Here is a 21,912-nt window from a genome sequence, read left to right as displayed (position 1 = left end):
TCCTAAATGGAGAAAAATGAAGGCTAGGATGCCAAAGAATAGTTTTCCTATTCCCTTTATCAGCTAAGCTAGTTTTCTTTCACCCAGTTCCCTGCCGTACCGTTGTGATGCTTACTCTCTTACTCCAGGAGTAAAACAAGTGTTTTGCTACAGGGACTTATGAAAGGAATTTGGATTTCCTCCTTTGTAGTTTGTACACTGTACTTTGCCAGTATGATCATGTTCTGTATCTAGCAACTTCTAATGTCACTTGTATGTACTTGCTCTCCATTTGATTATTCTGTATCTTTCCTGAAGAAGTCAGGAGAATAGGATTTTAAAGGAGAAAAACATTAGGCATTCAACTCTTGTTAGTGACTTCCAGGAGCTGAAAGCCTTTGAGAGGCTTTTATTCAAGATTGAATAAAATTCACGTTTGAAAGATTAGAAAATGATGAGGTCTGTTTTTCTATTGCTTATTTTTGTTTTCCCTTCTATTAATGTTTTTGTGCAGAAGTCATAAAACGTATATTAGTCCAGATGATTAACAGCAGACTCATTGATTTCCTTAACATTCCCTTAGGAGAAGGGGCATATACTGTGACATACTTACATTCCTGTAAAGATTTTGCTCCATTTCTTGTGATTTTTGTCAAGATCCATGTTTCCTGGTTTTGTGGCAAAGAACATAGATATCGAGAGTGGTGACAAATAGCAGTTTAGCTGCTGCATGTAAGGGAGCAACAAAGGTAGAAGAGAGGTGACAATCTGAAACCTGAGAGTCATGACAAGGCAGGCAAGAAGCAATGACTTAAAAAGCAAGGGGTGCACCCCTCAGTATGGGTGTGAGGGGGGTAAGGTAGGACTGGTGACAGTGCCCAGGGTCAACCAAGAGTGCAGATTGCCAGGCAAGTCCCTTGTGAGGAGGCAGGTCCAAGGGCAAGCCTGCAGAATCAAGTCTGTAGGTGGTGGTCAGGATCGTGGTCCAGACAAAGGTATGGCTGCCATTGCAGCAGAGCTCAGATGGAGACTACACAGGAGAGCTGCAGACAGCCAAGTAAAGAAGTGGGCATGTGCACTAAGGATGCTTCTTGCCTTTCCTCAAAGAGTTCCAAGGCCTGATAAGGTTTCTCAAACAGACTTCTTCTATCAAAGAATCAGGATAGAACAGGGAGCTAAACTTGAGCCTGTAGGGACAGTACAGGCCAGGCTCTGACAGGGACATGTAGGACTCTCCCAATAGCACTTCCATCAGCTTTCACAGCTGTGAGATTTTCTCCTTGTTTGCTATAGCTGAGGTTTTCCATTATCTTCTGGCTTTTCCCCCCTTCTGCCTTCCTTTTATCATTGTATACTCCTATTCAGTCATTTCATTTTTTTCAGTTGTTTTCCTTTCCTTATATATCACCAGCATGCATTCCAGTGTCTATTCTTTCATAAACTGCTGTTCTCCAGTGTTATGTACATCAAAGTATGCAGAAGGAGAGAAAATGTCATATTATCTAACTATATCCAGGGAGTTGTTAGGGGTATATCTTATGATAGTCATCTAGCTTCCTTTGCACCCAACAGAGAAAAGGACAAGTAACTCTGGAGAATGCTTCAGCTCATCCTAAAACATATCTAAAACAGAAGGTGTACGTCCCTAGTCTGTTCCACAGACAGAAATGACATACCTAGATTATGAAGAGAACTGAATTTAAGTGACATAAAACCTGTCTCTATATAAGATCTCAGCAATTTACAGCTTACTTCAGTTTGTAGAATAGAACAAATCTTTTCTCTCATTTGAATTGGACTAGAGGGCTTTGGATGCAGTACTTTATTTCTTGAAGAGAGATCTGAAATTAGTGCTCAGATTGCCAGACTCTAGCAGAATAAAGAATCACCAGTCCTAGCCATCCTATTATTAGCTTTATAGACTCAAAAAGACTTTGATATCTTCAGGAAGTATATGCAAGGTGATTCCATAAACCAGAATGAATCATGGAGTGAGAAGTCTTCCATAGCAAGCTGGATTGTCAATGAGTAATTCATAATACTGTGCAACAGTTATAGCTCGAAAAAACAGGGAAATGAAAATGAGAAAGCCCATGGGAGTACAGGCATGTAGATGACTTGGATGTGTATTGGTGTTCTGGCACTAGTCCTGTGAATGATTTTCTAGTAGATTAGGTGGGAGATGGAGTATGTTATTAGTGCTAACCTTAATATGAATTTTTTTTCTTGATTTTTTCTGTCTTTTCAGACCTGTGACCAGGAGCTGAGAACAGGTGCAAAGAAAGAACGATGCCTTCAGGGGAAAAGCCTACTTCTGTGTGCACTTCTTCTCAGTACTCTCCTTGGCTTTACATTGCTTATCACCTACCTCGTGATGACTTGTGCTCTAGGTATAATATGAGATATCCTTCTCCATTCTTCCTCATCCACCCCATTTTTAAGATCCCTTTCTCTCTTACCTGCCTGCACTCTGTTTTAAGCTTAACATCAGTATTAAGAACCAGACTTTCAGAATCTCCAGGAATCATAGCACCTTTTGTCAAAAAGGTACATTTTTCTACCTCTTCCTTGAGTCACAGTGGGAAGAGATCCTCCAGGTCTGTCCTCCTCTGCCTGCTATTTAATATGCCTGAGCCCAGTTTTGAGGGAGAACAGCATTATATTGTATTGCACCTCATCAATCTGTTCTGCTCTCTCCGTAGTCAAGAAACTTAACTGAATCTGAGACTTGGAGCTCCTCTTTTGCCTTTCTGTCTCTGACTTAAGTCCAGTCTCAGTTTTCTAGCACAGATCAGTGCAGTCATAGAGCAAAAGCAAAAGTCAGAGTTTCTCGCTAATGGAGAAGCTGTGAGTATAGACCAGAAACATTAATTTGCCTTCCAAATTTGCTAAAGAACTATCTGCAGAATGGTCCATGTTAATATCTCTGCATATAGAAAGCTTAATACAGAAGGTGCATTTCTGTTGGTGGATACAGACATTCCCTGCTCCAAAATAAGCACTGTTGAATCTTTACCTAGCTTTTTTCTTTAGCTCTTGTTATATGTTAGAGACTGCAGAGACCAAGGAAAATCTGTTTAGATCTAGTCCTTTTCCACTCTGCCTACCTTCTCCCATGTCAACTTGGAAACCATAGTATGGGAAGTCTTACCTTGCCTTACAGATGGATTATTTCAGTAAATAATTGATCTGATCTGATGTTGATATAAGATACTGAACTAAAATGACAATGTATACCCAGCAATTTGAAGCAGTTTAGAAAAAGAAAATTATAGATCAAAGCAAGATATTCTAGAAATATCCTTGTCCTCTTTTGACAAATGTCATGCTGAAAAATGTTTCCCATACTTGAAAAAAACACGTTCTAATCTTATCTCATTTCTTTCTCTATGCTGTGTCCTTCTCTTACATCATGTATTGACACCATCAGTTGCTTTCTTGTTTATCATGTGGCCAAATTTGGCTTATTCAGAGGAATGACATCGAGAAGGCAGAATAATCCAACCTGTGGCTGCCTAGATAGTACAAACAGAGGACAATCTTCCTGGGATGTGTGAGAGAGAACACACTTCCTCCCCATTCAGCAATACCTTACAAAGAATTCAATACTGCATGCAAACGAGATTGTACCAAAAATAAGTCTTTTGGGGTAAATGTCCCCTAAAAGATTTTTGTTTGGATTTGTTCTCACTCTCTACTGTTACTTCTCAGTTCTCTCTTATTTACTTCCTCTTCAGGATCCTGTGATGCTGAGTCAGATCCTGCTCTGTTGGAAAGACTTCTGAATTCTAGGAATGACACTGTTAACCCCTGTGAGAACTTCTATGAATATGCCTGTGGCAGATGGGAAGGCAAACAGTCAAGTAGAACCAGAGAAGAATCACTAAATGTGTTTGATGTGTTGTTGGAAGAAAACCTGTTGATCCTGAAAAGGCTTTTAGGTAGGGTCAGATGATTGGTGTGTTACCTTCAGCATCTGCCTCGGTTAGATCTGACAATAGTAGTGACTGAGAGCAAAATCATTCCTAACAGGGACTGAGTCCCCTCTCTTCGTTCTTCTATCGTTACAGGTACAGATTTATTTTTTGAGCATGTCATGTTACAGTAGCTGCATTTTAAACATTTTAGTTCCTCTTGCCAAGTGTAACAGATGAAAGTCACGCTTTAAATTCTGACAGCAACCCAAACCATTTTCCTGTTACCTTGTCAAAGTAGGCCATAGTTGCTGTGCTAGTCTGAATGTGCACTCTGGTGATGTGTCCTGCCTCCATGGGGGACTGAAGCCTAGATATGCACCAGCTTCCTGTTGTGCTCCTGTTTCCATGCAAAAAACCTCACATATTTGGCCTCAGGAAGAGTCATGGCACTAGAAAGTCCCTTGCTTTGGGTCACTGTGGGAAATGTGGATGTAGCTGTAAAATGTTCTGGATCAAAGGACAGTATTTTCTTAAAACTGTTCTCTGCTCTAATGCTGTCCCGACTTCTTTTTAAATTGCTTTTTTAAATTTTAAATCTACTTTTTTCTTCAGAAAGTCCACAGTTTGGGATAAGAGGCTCAGCCAAGGAGAAAGCAATACGATTTTATCGTTCCTGCATGGATACTGAACGAATAGAATCCCAAGGAGCTCAGCCATTGAAGGACCTCCTAAATGAGGTGAATGTTTGTGCTGTTTCCTCTTGCTCAGGAAGAGAATTCCTGCAGGGAGAAGGAAAGTGGGCAGGTGCAGTCATATAGTCCTACATGGTGTAACTTTCGTAGAATCTGACCTGGTCATGGTTCACAGCACAACTTCCAAGTGATAAATCTTCTGGCTTTAAATGCTCTTTTAAGAGCTGATTTTCTGACATCAGGTACTCATTACCTGAATCTCTCCTCATAACGTTATATATTACTGAAGGATGGTAAAAAAACCAAGTCTGCAGAGAGGGGTTATGTTTCATCTCAGAAGTTTGGTTCAGTAGGATCTGACTCGCAGATTGGGGAGCAGCTTGCAAATGGATGAAATTTTTGTGTCTATAACAAGATGATAATTCAGTAGTCAAGGCTGCCAGGAGAGTTTGTTTAAAGGAGAAAATCCTTCTCTTTCCATTCTGGGAGACTCCTCTTGGTGCCAGGGAGGGCTGGACATCTTCCTTCCAGCAAAGAGCACTTATGCCCTGTGTCAAAAGAGGATGCAGAACCTTCCAGCAAAAGGAACAGTGACTACAGGCCCACCTGTGAATCTGCTTGTCAGGGAGGTGGGACCTGTAATCACTGATCCCTGTTTGTCCTTCTGGATGGCTTCAGAAAAATGAGACCTATTTTCTGTCTCCTGCTTATCCAGCATTTTTTCCTGCACACCATACTCTGTTGCTAATTATTCCTTGTCATTTTGCAGTTCATTGCTTTGCTTAAGGGAAAGTGTCAGGTCATTCTAAAGCCAGCAGGGTATGTAGAACATCTCATAAGTTTCCCCTGGTGCTTTTTGCTCTGTTGCTTCTCAGTTATCAGAATGACTGAGATTATAGGTGTAAAAGAAAAAAAAAAGTAAGTACAGATCCAACCAGTTTTTCTCACTTGCAGCATTTCTGTCTTTTTCTAGGTTGGTGGATGGCATAACACAGGTGTGGGGGAAACAAAAGATTTTAATGAAACTCTTCAGATTCTCATGAGCAGATACAGCACCTTTCCATTTTTTAGAGTTCATGTGGGACCTACTCCTTTTGACCCCAAGACCAATATTATTCAGGTGAGCATGCTAAAGAAAGGACATTATTAAGGAAGCATTGTGAGTAAAAAGTCAGACCAAGACTTGCTCAAGTTAAGCCTGTGTCCTTCTTTGAAGAACTGAGCAAGCATTTTCCAAAAGTAAAAGCAAGTTAATAGCATTTCAAATTCCATGATACAGAAAATACCAAAATATCCTCACATTTGCATTTCTGAAAAAGTTTTTTCTTTACTCCTTTTTGCAGATTGACCATCCTGAGTTTGATATTCCACTTGAGAGTGAATTCAAAGAGAAAAATTATCTTGAGGTAACATATCAGAGGCTGAAGAAAGGTAAAAATAGCTATTTGATGTAGGGATCTCCTTGAATTGCCTCCTGGTTCAGAGCGGTCTGTTTCCATGGGTTACGGTCAGTGACCTCTGAAAATGCCTCCAGAAAGAATTCTTTACAAAACTCAACTTTTCCAAAGGACAGATTGTAAAATGTAACCCATTTTTGCTGCCAGGTTTAAAACTTCTAGTTTAGAATGTTATAGTTACAATTTTTTATAGTTTTTATAGTTACAATTTTTTCTGAACCTGGGCTTCCTTTTAGTTTTTGCCTTGAACGAATGTTTTTTAAAAAATGTTTTTGTTCAAAATATGTCTTTATAACACAATTTGTGTATTGCAGGGAGGAATAGCTAGCTAGCATTTTTCAGCTTATTTTAAAGTGTTTGAACATATTTTGGGGGTTCCTTTTAGTTTTTGCCTTGAACGAATCTTTTTTAAAAAATGTTTTTGTCCAAAATACATCTTTATAACAAAATTTGTGTATTGCAGGGAGGGATAGCTAGCATTTTCCAGCTTATTTTAAAGTGTTAGAACATATTTTGGGGAAACAAGTTCTTTGACCTTGGGACATTGTAACAAAATGAACTTTGTCATTTCTGAACTTCATAAAAACTGAGTTATGTCAGTTTCTGAAAAATCAGAGCCTTTCAGAAAAATCATCAAAAAAACTGAGCTATCATAAGCATTCATCTGAAAGTTTATGAAAATAGAAACAAGAAGTTGACATTTTCTATCCATTAAAATACTGGCTCATTGTATCACTGAATTTCTCTCCTCTGACTCCAGAGATGGCAGGCCTACATCTCTAAAGTTATTCTAGTATTTGAAGTAATTGTGAGCTGTGAGAAAAAGAATCATTAGGGAATTCACTGCTCTTCACTGAGAGAGGAGCTGTACTTGGCAAAGGGTATTCCACATGAAGAATTACATAAGGATGTTGCAGCAAGAGGACAGTTTTAGGGATGGGATGGGTCTGCAGTAGTTTTGAAAGACTGAAGTTTATATGGTCAAGATGGATGGGTGGATGGAGGGATAGAGGGGTGGATGGAGGGACGGATGGAGGGATGGAGGGATGGATGGATGGATGGATGGATGGATGGATGGATGGATGGATGGATGGATGGATGGATGGATGGAGTGACTAATTTTTGGTCATGTATCTTCCATTGAAGATATGCTCTGTATTGCAGGTTCTTCGTGTGTATCTTTCGTATTTGAAGAAATTGGGGGTCCTACTTGGAAGGGCAGAGGATGGTCCTCCTGACTCCTTTTCCCTGACCTTGTCCTTCATCTCTAACCTCCAGCGATTTGTCACTCCACTGCAGAAAAGACAGCAGAGGGGCATGCTGTTCTTTCGCACTACCATTAGGGAGCTGCAGGTATCTGTGCCTTAAAGCTTGAGCAGCACAATTACATGTGACTTTCATGACTTCATTCTGAAGATCCAGATCAAAAGAGATATGAGATGCTTTGTTTAAATGCCATTGTCTTGCAAATTACACTTGGAGCCTGTTGAACTTTAAATTACCCAGTGACTTATGGTCTTTTACTGACAGAGTTTTTTCAGACCCACAACTCTCTCCCCTCCCCAGTGCTAATTCCCATTAAAAAAAGTCAGTTCTCTTCAAGATGCACATTATAAAAACAATTTAACTTGTGGAAAATATCTCGTAACATTATTGGGAAGACTATCCTGGTTTCCTTATTATGTCTTGTGAGCCAGTTTAGATTCATAGTTCAGCATGTAAGCTTTGTTTTACTTGCAGGAGAAGGCACCTGCTATTGACTGGCTGGCATGTCTCAAGGCTGTCTTCCATCCTGCACCAATGGACCTCTCTCAGCCAATTGCAGTGCATGACATGGATTACTTAAGCAACATGTCACAGCTCATCGAGAAATGGCATAAGGGAAGGTAGGAGTCAATATCTATGGCTGCAGTTTTTCATGCCCCAAGAAATATTTTCTTCAAATACCATCAGTTTAATAGATTAGAGGCTGCTGTGTTAGAGGCTGCTGAATCCAGTAGTCTAACAATTGCCAGGCTGCTGTGGCTTTATATCCACAGGTTTGGCCAGTGCTATGGCTTAGCATATATTCCCAATAGGTTTGCATATGCCTTCACCATGTATGAACATACATCTAAAATAATATATTAATGTGTGTCACACAGAGAGGGAACACAGTGTCTTGACTGGCACCCAAAGCACTCATACCAACATGAACACAGATTGATTCTATTCCTCAGCTCCAGCTGATCAGGATTGGGCAGTACTAGTGAAATATGTGTGTGCACATGCATGATGTGGCTCGCTCCAAGAGCTGGTCTTGGGTATTTAGTCTGTTGAGAAGCTGGCCAAGATCTCCTGGTGTTCACTTGGATATATCACATGAATATATGATCCCCTGAGTCTTGCAGCCCTGCTTTGGTTGATGGTACTCTGGTGTCTTCCTGTTACAAGCACACCTATACTATCAGGTAGGTCTCTTCAGTAGCTGCTCCCAACCACTAGTATTCTCAATAACCAGCTCTCAGGCTGCTGCTTTCTCCAGAAGCTAGCTGGATCCAAAGTCCCTCCAATAGTCAGCTCTCAGACATGTCATCTCTCCAGCATTCAGTTCCATCTTCACACACAGTGAGTAAAATGTTACTTAACAATAGCATTTAATAAGATAAAACGACAAATCCTAGTTACCATGTGCAGAGCTCAGTCAGGCAGACACCCTGGCAAGCAGTTTACACTCAACCATTCCTTCTTATCGGCTTTCCTCTCCATTTTCCCAGATATATTCTCCCAGTCCACTATGATCCTTCCCTTTCCCTGCCTTTGGTCCTTCCCATAAACATGCCATCATAAATCTTACATAATCCCACAGACCTCTCATAATATTCTATATGTTTCACCCAGTCCTAAAAAGTATCCTTCTCCAACTTCCCATAAAGAATCCTGTGCCGCAGCAGGGAGTTACCTTCTAAGTCTCCACAGTGTTTTGGGGAGTTTCTGTATTCAATTCATGTCAGTCATCCCTCTTTGATAGCCCCAGGTGTATTCCATTCAGAGTTCTTTGTTGTCATTGTTCAGGTACCTAGGATTTCTCTGCCTCAAGTTACTCCTCTGACACCTACCTCTCTTCTGTGTTTATGGTTACCAGCCTTCAATCTTCTGTCTACAGGGTCCTTCACATTTATATGATTGTTTGTCTGGTTGGGAATCTCTCCCCAGCCCTTGACAGTCAATTCCAAGATGCACGCCTGGAGCTGTATAAGATCCTTTATGGAAAAATGGGGTCTGGAATGGTGAGTTAGCCTTTTTTCAGTTTCTTTGGCCTCCCCAACAGCTGAACACTGTAGCTCATGCCTTCTGAATGTTCTTTTGATACCTTAAATGGATGGAGTTTCTTAGATCTGGGGAGAAAAACTACTCTCTCATGGTCATTAAGAGCATCCTTTTTCTCAGAAGAAATGTGTGAGTAGATATGACCCTCAAAAGTTTAGAGAACTGAGTGTACTGTATCATAGAGTAGGGAAAAATATATAGATGGTCACCTTTCTTCCATTGCTTTTTCTCTGCTAATATACAAATCTGCATCTTGAGGGAAAGTAAGTGGAGTAAATAGTAAGGAAATAAATGTTTTACTAGAAATTTTTACTGTGGTAGCTTAAAGAGAACTACATTGCTTACTCACTGCTGTCAATTTTAGACAGGGCTACTGTCCACATATCTATATATAATTTTGATGATTTCCTAGTTCTTTGTCCTCACTTTCACATGTCTCTACTTTGTTCCTACAGATCCCAGCTGAGCGCTGGAGGAAGTGTTTGACTGATACAAGCTCTTTCTTTGAGCCAGTTCTAGGGAAGATGATTGTGCAAGAAATTTTCCCTGAGCAGACCAAGAAATTTGTAGGTATTCATCATCTTAACCCCTAAGCAGAGTTCAGCTTCACCTCTTTCTTTTTTTGACATACCACCTTAAGACCACATTAAGGCAGCAAAATCATCTGTAGGTTTCCTACCTTTTAACCCCATGCTTATGCCCTTCCCTTCTTATTTTGGGAATATGTCAGAACAAGACATTGGTGTCATTTTAAAATAATCAGTGCTAAATACTAGCTATTATCTTTGTCTCAACTGTTAGAAAAGTCCTATGTGCAGCACCAATAGCTATGATAGCTCTACAAATGCATGCAATCTCTGTATACTCCCTGGAATAACAGTATTAACCGTATTCATCACCAATGTGATATATCTCAAAAATTTTCAATTGCAAAGATATTAAGCAACCATATGAAAATATTCTGAGTGGATCCACGGAAAAAAGAACATTTGCCTGCAGTGTGGAAAAGATTTCCTGGTTTTTTCATCCTGTGATGGTCAGAGTTCCTTTTTTTTGAGGAAAGTTAGTGTAGTGCCTGTTTTAGCAGAGTTTGAAGTCTATAAGGTGGCAAGAATAAATAACACCAAGAAAAGCTAATCAGAAGACCAAGAATTCATGTAGGGAAACATATATTTTAATGAATAAAGCATAATTTTGAGAAGGGTTGACTCAGATTGCCTTAATTTTGGAAAGGGTGACACCAGCAAGAAATACTTGTGGATACTGAGTTTTCATTTTGCTCAAGAGGGGAGGCAATTATTCAATATCGAATGAGTAAGAATTGTCTCCCTCTTAGTTACTGTGAGAGGCCAGATGAAAAGGTGTGTGGGAGAGAATATTGAGCCCTGTGAGGAAAAACTGGATGCCAGATAACTTAAGGCTAAATTACTGTAGAAAATGAAATCTCTTTCATCACACACACAAAAAAATGGAATTTCCCCCCAGTTATTCTGTGGTTAAATTGCTAGAACATGGGAAGATGATAGCTAAGAGTGAGCAATGTTTTTGTGCAGTTGTGCCCATGCCTTCTTTTCTCCATGGCAGGCTGAGCAGATGTTCTCTGTGATCCAAGATGCCCTCTGTGACCGCCTGGATCAGGTGGAGTGGATGGATGAACAGACTCGCCTAAATGCTAAAGCTTTGGTGCGTGCAGAAGGCAGAAATTACTGAGGCCTTCCTTTCCCTGAAACCTCTGAAGAAGGAATGGAAGAGACCTACACCTTTATGTATTGCTACCTGCTTCTACAGGCACACAGTCTTAAACAGATATCTTATTCATACTAAAAACTGAAGGTGGTTTTATAAGTGCCAGCATGCATGGGTACATACACTGATAGAGTGGCTCCATTTTTGTCTGTCCATGAATACTCTGAATTAATTTATTGAGATACAATCAATTTTATACATCTAGTAACGTTAAAAGCTAAAAAGCTGAATGACAGAAAACAATACAAAGAACAGAACAACATTAGGCCTTAGGTTGTAGAGCTGAGAAAGCAGAGCAGCAGGACAAGATGTCTTCTTGAAACAAAGTAGCTGTCCTTTTGAAGGCTGACTCACAGATCACGCTAACATTGGTTAAAAATAGCGTTTAAAAGGACTTGCGGAATGTGAAGCCTTCTATTGATCAAGTTTCTTTATGTTTGCTTGTTTGTTTGTTATTGTTTTAGGTATCCAAACTACAAGTGGAGATTGGTTATCCAGCTCACATACTCCAGACTGACAAAGTGAACCTGGAATACCAGAAAGTGAGCTATATAATGTAAACATGCCTGCCTTATTATTGGCAGTTTACCTGTATCAACTGCTGTCTTGTCTGCTTACAAAAGGGGTTATGACCTCTGGAGCACATTTCCTACAGTTCATTTTTTGGGAACATATGGGACCACAGAACCATTATCTGTTGCTTCTATATTATTACCTATACTGTTTCCTATTTAGACCTGTTGGCCTGATAAAAGTAATTTTTTACCTGTTTGTATGTTCTCTTTGGCCTTCAGATAACATTCCTGTCGTATTTTAAATTGAAGGTCTTTAGAAATGGGAGAGAAAAAACTACAAGTATCCCATTGGTTTCTCTTCTGATTAACCCTTTTTTGATGGGACTTTTATTTTTCTTAATTTTTCTTTTTCTCAATTGTTCAATTAATTCCTCACTTATGCCCTATGACAGTCACATACCCTGTCTCTTCCCTCAGCTGGAGATAAATGAAGACACTTTTTTCCTCAATGTGGTGGCTTGCTTGAAAGTACTGAGGGAAAATTCCTACCTGAAACTCCTTCAGCATAACCCACAGAAAAAGTAAGTCAGATAGTGATCTGAAAATATAAAATCACATACTTGTGAACCAGCTGAGGTTGGAAGGGACCTGTGGAGATCACCTAATTCAATCCTCCTGCTCAAAGCAGGATTAGTTAGAGTAGGTCACTCAGAATGGTGATAACTATATATCTCTCTTTTACTGTGGAAGAGGAGGAAGGGCAGGTGGGAGCCAGTGGGCAGAATTGGATTAAGTACCTCTGAAAGTGGTTTCACCAGTTCTGAATGTTGCTGCAAGTCTGCACTGCTGCATCCTGCTATAAAGAAACCTTGAATCTAACAGGCTGTCCTTCATTGAGCCTGAGCAATGCTACCAAAGTACCCATCATTGTGAAGGGAGCACCTCTCAAAAAAACCCACTTTTTTGACCATGCACCTTTAATTAAGGGGGATAGCTGATTCTCCTGGACTTCTTAACAAAGCCAACAGCAAGGCACCATGATGACAGGAATGCTGGTGGAGTCACCTCAAAGGCTGGACATAGGATGCTTCAGAAGGAAGGCAGCATTGACAGATAGGCTTAGGCCTTATACCTCCTGTAGAGTATTCTATGCATGACTTCACAGGAGGTTACTAAACCTAATTTACTCGACAGGGAAATTGTGAGGGAGAATGTCTATGAAAACTAAGCTATTAGTTCTGATCATCTGTAAACAATTGAAGATTTATTTCAAACACCTGTAACTCTACAGAATGTGAATTTCGTCATTTGCTGGTGCTGTGTGAACAGCTGAGCTTTTTTTGCAAGCTCAGTGAAGGAAAGGATCAAAGTGTGAGATAAGGCATTAGTACATTCTCTAATTTCTCTTTTTATTTTGCTTCTAGCTGGCATGTGCATCCCTGGAGTGTGCATTCATACTATTCAATAAGCCACCACATGGTGGTCTTTCCAGCTGGAATGTTCCGCAGTCCTTTCTTCCACATGGAGTTTCCCAGGTATGGAGGGGCTTCAGAGGTGCAAGCTGAATGTAGTCCCTGGGCTGCACCATGCTTCCAGGAGGAATCTTACCAGGCGGTCTGTCCTTAATTTCTTTCTCTCACTGCATCCCAGAAAGACACAGGAAAGGGGGGAAGCCCAGCTTTTTCTAAGGCCACATGGATACTGCTTGGTGCATTCTGAGAGAGAGTGATCATTGACTCTGCTGAAGCAAAATCAGAATCTAGGTGAAACTGAACTGACACAAAGATATTACTCCACAGCAAAGAGGCAGAAGTCACGTGTAGGTTAACTGCAAAGAAGCCATTCTACCTTTGCCTCTCATTGTCTAAATTCCAAGGATTCCTGAAATCTAACCCAGAGAAAATAAGAGCTTCACAGAGCAACATCGTGTCAGAAGTCTTTTTCAAATGTATTACCGTTCTTCTATCTTTGTTTTAAAGAAACCCTTTCTACTAAGCAAATAGACTTTTAACTCTGAGTCTTCCCCTGCAACAACAACATTTCTTGAGACCATACTTCTCTGGTTCTGTTCTTTCATCATATGGAACAGATCTCTTAAGCAATATTTTTTCTGATAATAAAAGCACTCCAAACAGTTGACTGTAAACATATAATTCTATGTCCTTTTTGCCTATAGTGGATAGATACTTGTTCTAGTACCATTGTACTGAAAACTAAGCTCACATTGTGGCAAGAGGCTGAAGTTCAAAAGAAACATGTTTCAGGTAAAACTAATTAGTTTCTCGATGGTGATCTTCTAGTGCTTGCAGTATTTAATTAACTTATTATAGTATGAAGAGAAGGACATCTCAAAAGAATAGTAGAAAAGAAATAGTAGACAAGAAATTTTTTTTTCCAGTGGCATGGGCTGTCACTATATCCTTTCTCTGTGAAAAAGTGTCTATGCCTTCTTATTCCTTTTGTATTCAGTGTTAGTAAAGTGCATTTTTCTCACTGTCACCTCAGTTGAGTAGACTGATAAGTAAAAGTTTATCAGCTTTTGGTGAGTTGGTACAATAGCATTTTCTCAAATGATGCTCCAGAGTTTAAACCTTACTGGCAAAAGCCAATTCAGGTGACTGTGAGGATAATTTTTAAAATAAGAACTCAGTAAAGCAGTACAATTGTTATAGAATTGTAAAAAGGGTTGGGATGGAACGAACCTTTAAAGATTGTCTAGTTCCAACCCCCTGCCATGGGCAGGGACACATTCCACTAGACAAGGTTGCTCAGAGCTCCATCCAGCCTGGCCCTGAACACTTCCAAGGGTGGGGCATCTGCAGCTTCTCTGGGTAAAATTTATAAATTATCAGCTATAGAGCTCCTACTGAGTTCCCAGTGATGGAATAATGATCTAGTACAAAAATTTCATGCTTCAGCAGTGTTAATCAGTGCATGGGAAGAAAGAATAAGCCGATAATTTCATATAATGGAAATGCATTTTGAGTGTTCTCTACCTTGTGATAGTATTGGTAAATTCATTGCATGGAACCGTAGAAATTCCATTTGGAGGTTTCTAGGACAACTTTTGCTTGTAGCAAGGTCAAAACATCATGGTTTTAATTTGCCTTGCCAGTTTTATGTATCCTTTCTCACTAGACAAAAGTTGCAAGATTGCTTCTCCAAACATCCTGCTTTTGTATAGCTACCATTGTAGTTGCTGTTTGTGCAGCAGTTCAGACAGCAGAGGTTCAATAAGGACATATATCAACAACAACAACCTGTCATTACTAATGAGCTAATAAAGGTAGAATCTCATTCATAGACTCTTCATTGTTATGATGGCTTATTAGCAACAAATACTTTAAAGTAAGCCCATAGTACAATTTTAAGCATAAGTAGGATAATTTGCACTTGTCTTTGCACTTTTACATGCCTGAGTGACAATACATAGAAAGTGTTTCTCTGTGGTCCCAGAGCAGAAGAATCCTGTGGAGCACACAGTTGTGCTCAGTATAAAGAATGCTCCTCTGCCCTCTTTTTCTTTCCAAAAGCATTCTTTTCATCTTTATTTTTCAGCTCTGTGAATTTTGGAGCCATCGGGGTCTTCATGGCACATGAAATTCTTCACTCATTCTATGGTTATGGTGGGTATTGGCTGTGGTGTCTTCATTTACTCTTCTAGGTCCCACTGGTACTTCCCCTTAGAGGATCTGAAATCCTAGTCCTAACATCAATATACACATATATTACTAAGGTAGATGAACTTAAGGAAAACATATTTCAGTCCATGCTGGCTACTAGGAATAATCAGCGATTAGTATGAGGAACATGGGTGAATGCCATAAATAGCTTTACTTCTAGGACTTTTTTCCCCCGCAGTGTTGCCTGAGGGCTGTCCTGCATGCAACAGGAGTGCACTACAAAGCTCTATAGACTGCTTGGTTGAGCAGTATGAAAGCTACAGCTTTAATGTCAATGGCACTTTCACACTGTTGGAGAATACAGCAGACACTGGAGGGCTCGCCGTCACTTTCCAGGTATTGTGATTTACTTCTGCAATCTTATAGTCTGATGACATAACACACAAGATTGCCCTGCTTCTCCTCTCTCCCATGTCCTGCTCCAGTTCCAGATTTCTTGCACACCTGTGCCAGGGGAGCATGAGCCCAGCATGTCCTCTGTTAGCTCAGAGAGAGGCTCCTCACAAAGCATTGCTCATAGTCTCAAGATGTCCATGTAAGACAACTTGTCCCCTTCACCACCTTTACTTCCCTGTTTATATCATGCATACAAAAGCATGCTATTGTATATGCTTATGTTATACTTGAGGAAATAAGCTGAGACATGAAACAGAATTTTGTGTGATGGTGAAATGACTCCATAACAACGTTTTCAGCAGTATCTTAGAGAGAATTTTTTGTTTCTTCATGCAGTACTTCAGTTTAACTGCTGAGGGTGGTGTGAGATACCTAGGTCTAAAATAGTACTTGTTACATTCTTTCATGAAGAACATTGGGAGGCAGAAAGTCTTTAATTTATAGTCAAATATTTGTGATTGTTTGTGAAAATAATTTTCATTCTTTCATAGTATAATTACCACACCCTACGACAATGTGTGTATTAGTATCTGTGTAGTAGCAACTGAAATGGTAAGGAAACTAATTATGTTATATTCTCCCACTTTAGATTTATTAAGGGCATGGGCAGCAGCAGAGAGTCTCAGAATGAGGCGAGAGATATAAACTAGCTAATTTATTAAATATCTATTAGATTGATAGATTTCATTGATAGAAGACATGAGCTTGTGATACTGTCTAAGGAAGATTTATAATTATCCATTTGATCTCTCCACAGGCCTATAAGAATTGGCTGAAAAAGCACAAAGAAGAGGATTTACCTAAGATTGGACTTTCACACGATCAACTTTTCTACCTCAGTTTTGCTCATGTAATGAATTCTAGTCATGTGTCTTTTTCACTCTCCATTTCTTCCACACCCTTACAGTTTGCTTTCTCAATATTCAATCACTTTCCCCCTCTTCACAGAACTGAGAATGACCAATGATTCTGGGAGATCCAGAATCTTATTTAGAAGCTAAAAATCATATTTACAGCTCCTAACCTGTTATAGATCTCAAAGGTAACAAAAGGCCTGTCTGCAAATACATCTTTTACAAAGCACTGAAATCCACCAAAATTAAGTTGTAGCAGACAACTGCGTCAAGGAAAACGGGCTTCTTTGCCAGCCTCTGAGTACTTTTTTGCTGTTGTGAGCAATCTTTTGCGTTGAAAGTGAAATCTAACAGTAAAAGTCATGTTTCTGTCCCTCCCTTCCTTCATTCACTTCTCTGCCATGGTGCACAGCTGGATATCACGTCACTCTGATTGACTGATAGTGAAAAAAATGTTTCAAATGTTATTTAGAGACAAAGAACTAGAAGTACATGCACCCATAGTTTGCTGTTTCTGTGGGAAGCCGCAGTAAATTATGCAGCTATGCATAGCTGTGCTGCCAAATTCCTCATGATAGATGGTGGAATTTCTACGCTCAAAAAATCACATCCTTATAAGTCACTGTAATGGTGCAAAGGGAGAAGTTTTGTGTGTTTATTAGGTCAGAGCAGTGCGTGAAAAAAACAGTTTATTGGGTCTTGGTGGCAAGATTTGCATTTTAGAGGCTAAATGGCAGCTGCATCCTTTGTTGATAAAAAACGACTGAAATAATGAGAATGATGACTTGGATTGCTAGTTTAACACCAGTAAAGTCATATAATCCTCCCCAAGTCTCTAGAATAGTAGTGGGTTTTTGTGTAAGTGCACTCCTTTGTTGATGAACACTCATTGATTTCACTTAAGAAGCTGAGTCTTGGCACTGAGACATCTTTACCACTTTTTTAGACGGAGTCCAAGGTTGCATGAGCCTAGCCAGGGTGGCCTAAATTTTCTGTGTTCTGGACTATGCAGTATAGAAAAAGTGCAGATGACTTGTCAGAGAGTGAAATGGGGACAGAGAAGTTTAAGGAAAGGGAAAACAATCCGAAGAAAATCTTGTTATCAGCCACGTATGCACATTTCCTTGTTTTCTCCAGCGCCCTCTGACATGTGCAGAGGCATGAGGAGCCCTAAGTCTTGTTCACATGAGGACTTTCAGCCAAACTAACTGTTCTATTTTGCTTCCCTTCAGGCAATGTGTGGACACCAGGATCCAGAAAAGCTCCAGTCTTCCCTGAACACAGATCCACATAGTCCCTTGCCACTTCGTGTCTCTGGGCCTGTCAGCAATAGCCAGGACTTTTCCAAGAGCTTCCAGTGTCCCAGGGGAACCCCAATGAACCCAGACAACAAATGCCGCATCTGGTAGCGTACATGGAAAAGGAGGAAGAGAGATGTGATCCCAGGGAGAGGAAGGCCTGACACATGGAAATATGACCATCTTCTCAGGGCCTCTAGGGTGACATGGTGCTCTTATTCACTCCTTTGCCTTCCTTTTCTTGTTATCCTTTCCTCAGCATTTGATGGCAGGGAAATTCTTAAACTGATCTCACAAGGAAGGGATCTCCTCCAAGGCTCTCAGTGCTCTGTCCCAGATGTGTGACAAGTCCCAGGGCAGCAAGGTGACTGGCCAGTTTCTAGTAGGCAACAGATTGTGAGGAGTTGTGAACAGAAAGACTGTTACATTAGCAGTCCCTCTGTTTAGTGCATTTACCTGTCTGCTCCAGCAGCCCCACAGTCCTGTTGAAAGGGCAAGTCAATAAACAGGAGCTGTAAGACTTGTTCATCTCTTAAAATAGCTCTTGAGGAAATCCTATGGGTTACTGTGCAAACCACATGTAACTTACAAGAGAGGGAAGAATCCTCTTCTCTTCTCTTGCTAATAAACGGAGACATGGGCTAGGAAAGACTCAGTGGCTACAGCTTGTAGGCTGAAAGGTAAGCGACTTATTAATGAAGTTTACTGGAGGCCTTCTCTGCTCTGTTTTTGTTTCATCAGCAAAACTCAGACGTAAGAGGAAAGAGGAAGGCTCCCCCATTAATGGGAGGGTAACTGGGGAGCTGGGAACAGATTATCTTTCTTTTCCAACAAGCTCCTCTTTTTTAAAGTGTCTAGGGTTGAGGATATGCTAGAGGATGCAGTATGGGAGAGTCACAAAGGTTTCTAGAAGTTTCTGAAGGTTGAACAACTAGAATTCTAAGAGCCTCTCTGCATCCTGAACCTGGTTCTCTTCCTACATTTGTAAATATTTACCATCCAAGCAGAGACGTAGAGTTGTTGCAGGGTTTTACTTTCTACTTGAAATTGAATTTTAGGTATTAATTTGCTTTAGAGCAAAAACAGAGTAAGAAACAACATGATTTGGGGTAGCAGAAGTGCCTAAAGTACATTTTTTAAAGCAATGTAATAATTACATCTATTTCAGGCTCTCATAATTAGAAAATTTATACCAATGTTCTAAACTTTACTGATGTTAATAAGTATACAAAATACTTATACCTTTTGCATACTCTTCAAACTGTTCTTGTTTATGGGAACATTTTTATTTTACTTATTATATTGGCTGCCGGGGATTGTTTGTGGAATAGATGATGTCAAGTGGAAACATCCCTTATCAAAATAAGCATTTTAAAAATAACTGTGTTAATCCTTTTCAAGTACTGACAAATACAGCAAAATGTTTCCCAAGAATGGACTGTTCAGAGACTTTGTTTTCATTAACTAACAAAAATAGTAATAAAGTGTTTGCTTCTGAAAAAAAATACTTTGATTGCAAATGCTTTATCATCAGGCCTGTATCTTTTTTCTGTATTTGTACTGTTCACAACTTATCTGATGCTCTTAGTTGAACTTCACAAGTAATAAATACAAATACTAAAATAATTTGATTTATTTACCATCATAAAAGTAATAAAATTAGGTTTGTACTTATCATTACCATTTAAACAGTGTATACTCTTCCTTCCCTTCACTCATTCAGTTATTTTCTCCTAGCAGCATATCCAGACAGGTTTTTTTAAGATGCTAATAGCAAATAAATTGCACAACACTAAGTGTATAATGTAGACATTATTTCAGTGTTCTGAGTCTACTTGGCTTCTGTGTTTATTGTGTTTAAAAAAACCAAAAGGTACTGACAATATGCATTTTGAGGAGTATAACTTTTCTTGTATATATCTTGTTAAGTATATGGGGAGGTACAGTTCCCTGGAATATGCTTTATTTTTTCTTGTTATTTCAATATATGTTGGATTTAATAATATTCTGTTTAAAAGACAGGGTCAATGGTGAAATTGGTGAGTTGAATTAATTCTTATTATTAGCTATGATGTTTTTACACAAAGAACATATGGGAAGTGCAAGAAGGGAAGTCTGGCTTAGAAAAAATTACTGAGAATTTATTTTTTTTTTTTGTTTGTTTGTTTCTGAAGAAACAAGAAAGAAGAAAGGAAAAAACACTTTCAGTATGTGCACAGAGTCCTTGCCCGTGTCTCCAGTGTTCTAGTTCAGTTGTCTGGGATATGGTTGCTGAAGAAAAGCTGTATTGTCCAGAAGGTGATCATGAAACACAGGTAGATGTTCAAATTGTCATCATTCATGATCACAGAAGTTATTTCAAGCTCTAGATCATGCATAAAGAAACCCAAAAAACAATCCTGAGGAGAAGAGCCAGATCCAGGAGCAGATCCTTCACCGCTGAATTATTCAGTATCTCTGAGCCCTCATGCTCCACCATATCGATCACCTCCATTCCTTCCCCTGTCGATGAGGCCACAAATGACTCCTCCATTTCCTCCCAGCCTGTAAATGAGGGGAAAAGGGAACAACATAAGCTTTCTTCTTGCTCACTTCTTTAATACTTGAAGGCTTTTTACCTCTGCATCCCTCCTATTTTATTCTCCCTGCTTTCTGAACTTTCAAATTCTTTTCACCTTCACTGTATGTCCACTTCCTCCTTCATCCCAAGCAGCTTTTCATTTGTACCTCTTTCCTCTCTCTGCTTCTTTTGTCTTTTTCTTGTTTCTGTGATTCTGATTTTGAAATATTTTCTTTTAGTAATCACTTTTTCCTCACTCCTCTTTGGATCTCATGTTTTTCTCCTTTCCTGTATTTTCCATTACAAAAGTTACCCCAGATACATTCTTTTATCTTTTCAGGGCCATGAGCAGTAGGCTGTAATAGCCCTTAAAGCCTTGGCTGGAGCCTTTACCTGAATTCCATAGGTCCGAGAGCTGCATTTAAGCTCTGGTCTGGGCCTCAGATCTCTATTTGTGGCCTGCTGTAAATACACTTATCTCAAGCTCTGTCTCTATCACAGCTGTGCCTGGACTCTGCTATTTTGGATCCTGACCTGCAAACTGACCTCCTGGTTTGACCTTGAATGTGCCTTGTCACTACAGGCTTGCTTGGTAGTCATGGGACTGTGTCTGACTCTATTTTCTTTCATTACTTCACTCTGGTCTCCAGGAGTGTCCTGGACCTTTCCTTTCAGATCTCGGTAGGGTGTAGGGGACAGCTGAGACAGGAGGCTGCAGTCAGGGCTGCAGGTGATCTAAGAGGCTTTAACAGCTATGACTGGCCTGAACTTGTGTGTCCCTCATGTCCTCTGCCCCGTGTGAGAGTAAGGTTGGACCCTCACTGGACCGTGTCTGACCCTGGTCACCATCACTGGGTTTGGTCCTTACACTGACTGGTATTCCTCCTTGACCTAGAACTTGTCTCAACATTATGGACCTCCCTGGTGACCTCTTATCTGACCCTGCCTGGCATCCTCAGGCCTGTCCTGTTTAGGCCTGTGGGAAGGCCTTGCTATCCCACTCCTTTGAAGGCTCCCTATTCCTTAGGGATCGTCTGACCTCCGCCTCCTCTTGACATATATCTTGTTGTTCCTCCTCTGATTTTCTTCTTACAAAAAGAATTTTTTTTTCCTTTGGTGTCCACACCTAATCTCGTTTCCTGCCTTTGCTGCTCTCCAAGCCCCTTATTTCTCATCCTCTCTCTTGAGCTCATCCTCTCACCTGCTGTTGGACTGCTTTCCTCTTCCTGTTCATTCTCAGCAGTACGAATCATGCTCTGACTTCTCACTGGTACTGAGCAGTAAGTGCCTGGGAACAAACTCATCAGATAGATGGCAAACCCCAGGAAAATTATCAGGTTGGCATTAACCCCCATCTTATTTTGCTGTCTAGCACAAGACACTTTTCAGGTAATGGAGTCTGGACATAACTACCACCACAGTCTTGTTTGGGGCACATTGTGACATCATGACACCATCTGACATACAAAGGTGTTGCATACTTGTTAGGCAGAAACACTGTCGACT

At 40.1% G+C, this 21,912-nt stretch overlaps 1 protein-coding gene across 1 annotated transcript in view; it reads left to right on the top strand.

Moving 5' to 3' along the window:
• KEL (Kell metallo-endopeptidase (Kell blood group)) overlaps positions 1–19,866 on the top strand; it is a 23,300-nt gene extending 3,434 nt beyond the window's left edge. The window contains exons 3-19 of the mRNA XM_014310806.1: positions 2,228–2,369; positions 3,717–3,920; positions 4,509–4,633; positions 5,562–5,708; positions 5,932–5,994; positions 7,210–7,398; positions 7,786–7,931; positions 9,191–9,314; positions 9,810–9,920; positions 10,939–11,037; positions 11,565–11,642; positions 12,093–12,196; positions 13,040–13,150; positions 15,174–15,241; positions 15,477–15,634; positions 16,452–16,544; positions 17,781–19,866. Of these exons, the coding sequence (XP_014166281.1) occupies positions 2,228–2,369; positions 3,717–3,920; positions 4,509–4,633; positions 5,562–5,708; positions 5,932–5,994; positions 7,210–7,398; positions 7,786–7,931; positions 9,191–9,314; positions 9,810–9,920; positions 10,939–11,037; positions 11,565–11,642; positions 12,093–12,196; positions 13,040–13,150; positions 15,174–15,241; positions 15,477–15,634; positions 16,452–16,544; positions 17,781–17,957 (2,139 nt within the window). The 3' untranslated portion in view covers positions 17,958–19,866. The remainder of the gene's footprint in view (positions 1–2,227; positions 2,370–3,716; positions 3,921–4,508; positions 4,634–5,561; positions 5,709–5,931; positions 5,995–7,209; positions 7,399–7,785; positions 7,932–9,190; positions 9,315–9,809; positions 9,921–10,938; positions 11,038–11,564; positions 11,643–12,092; positions 12,197–13,039; positions 13,151–15,173; positions 15,242–15,476; positions 15,635–16,451; positions 16,545–17,780) is intronic.
• The last annotated feature ends 2,046 nt before the right edge of the window (positions 19,867–21,912 follow it).

Source organism: Geospiza fortis, unplaced genomic scaffold, assembly GCF_000277835.1.
Source record: "Geospiza fortis unplaced genomic scaffold, GeoFor_1.0 scaffold1047, whole genome shotgun sequence".
NCBI lineage: Eukaryota > Metazoa > Chordata > Aves > Passeriformes > Thraupidae > Geospiza > Geospiza fortis.
This window is presented reverse-complemented; position numbering and strand designations above follow the sequence as displayed.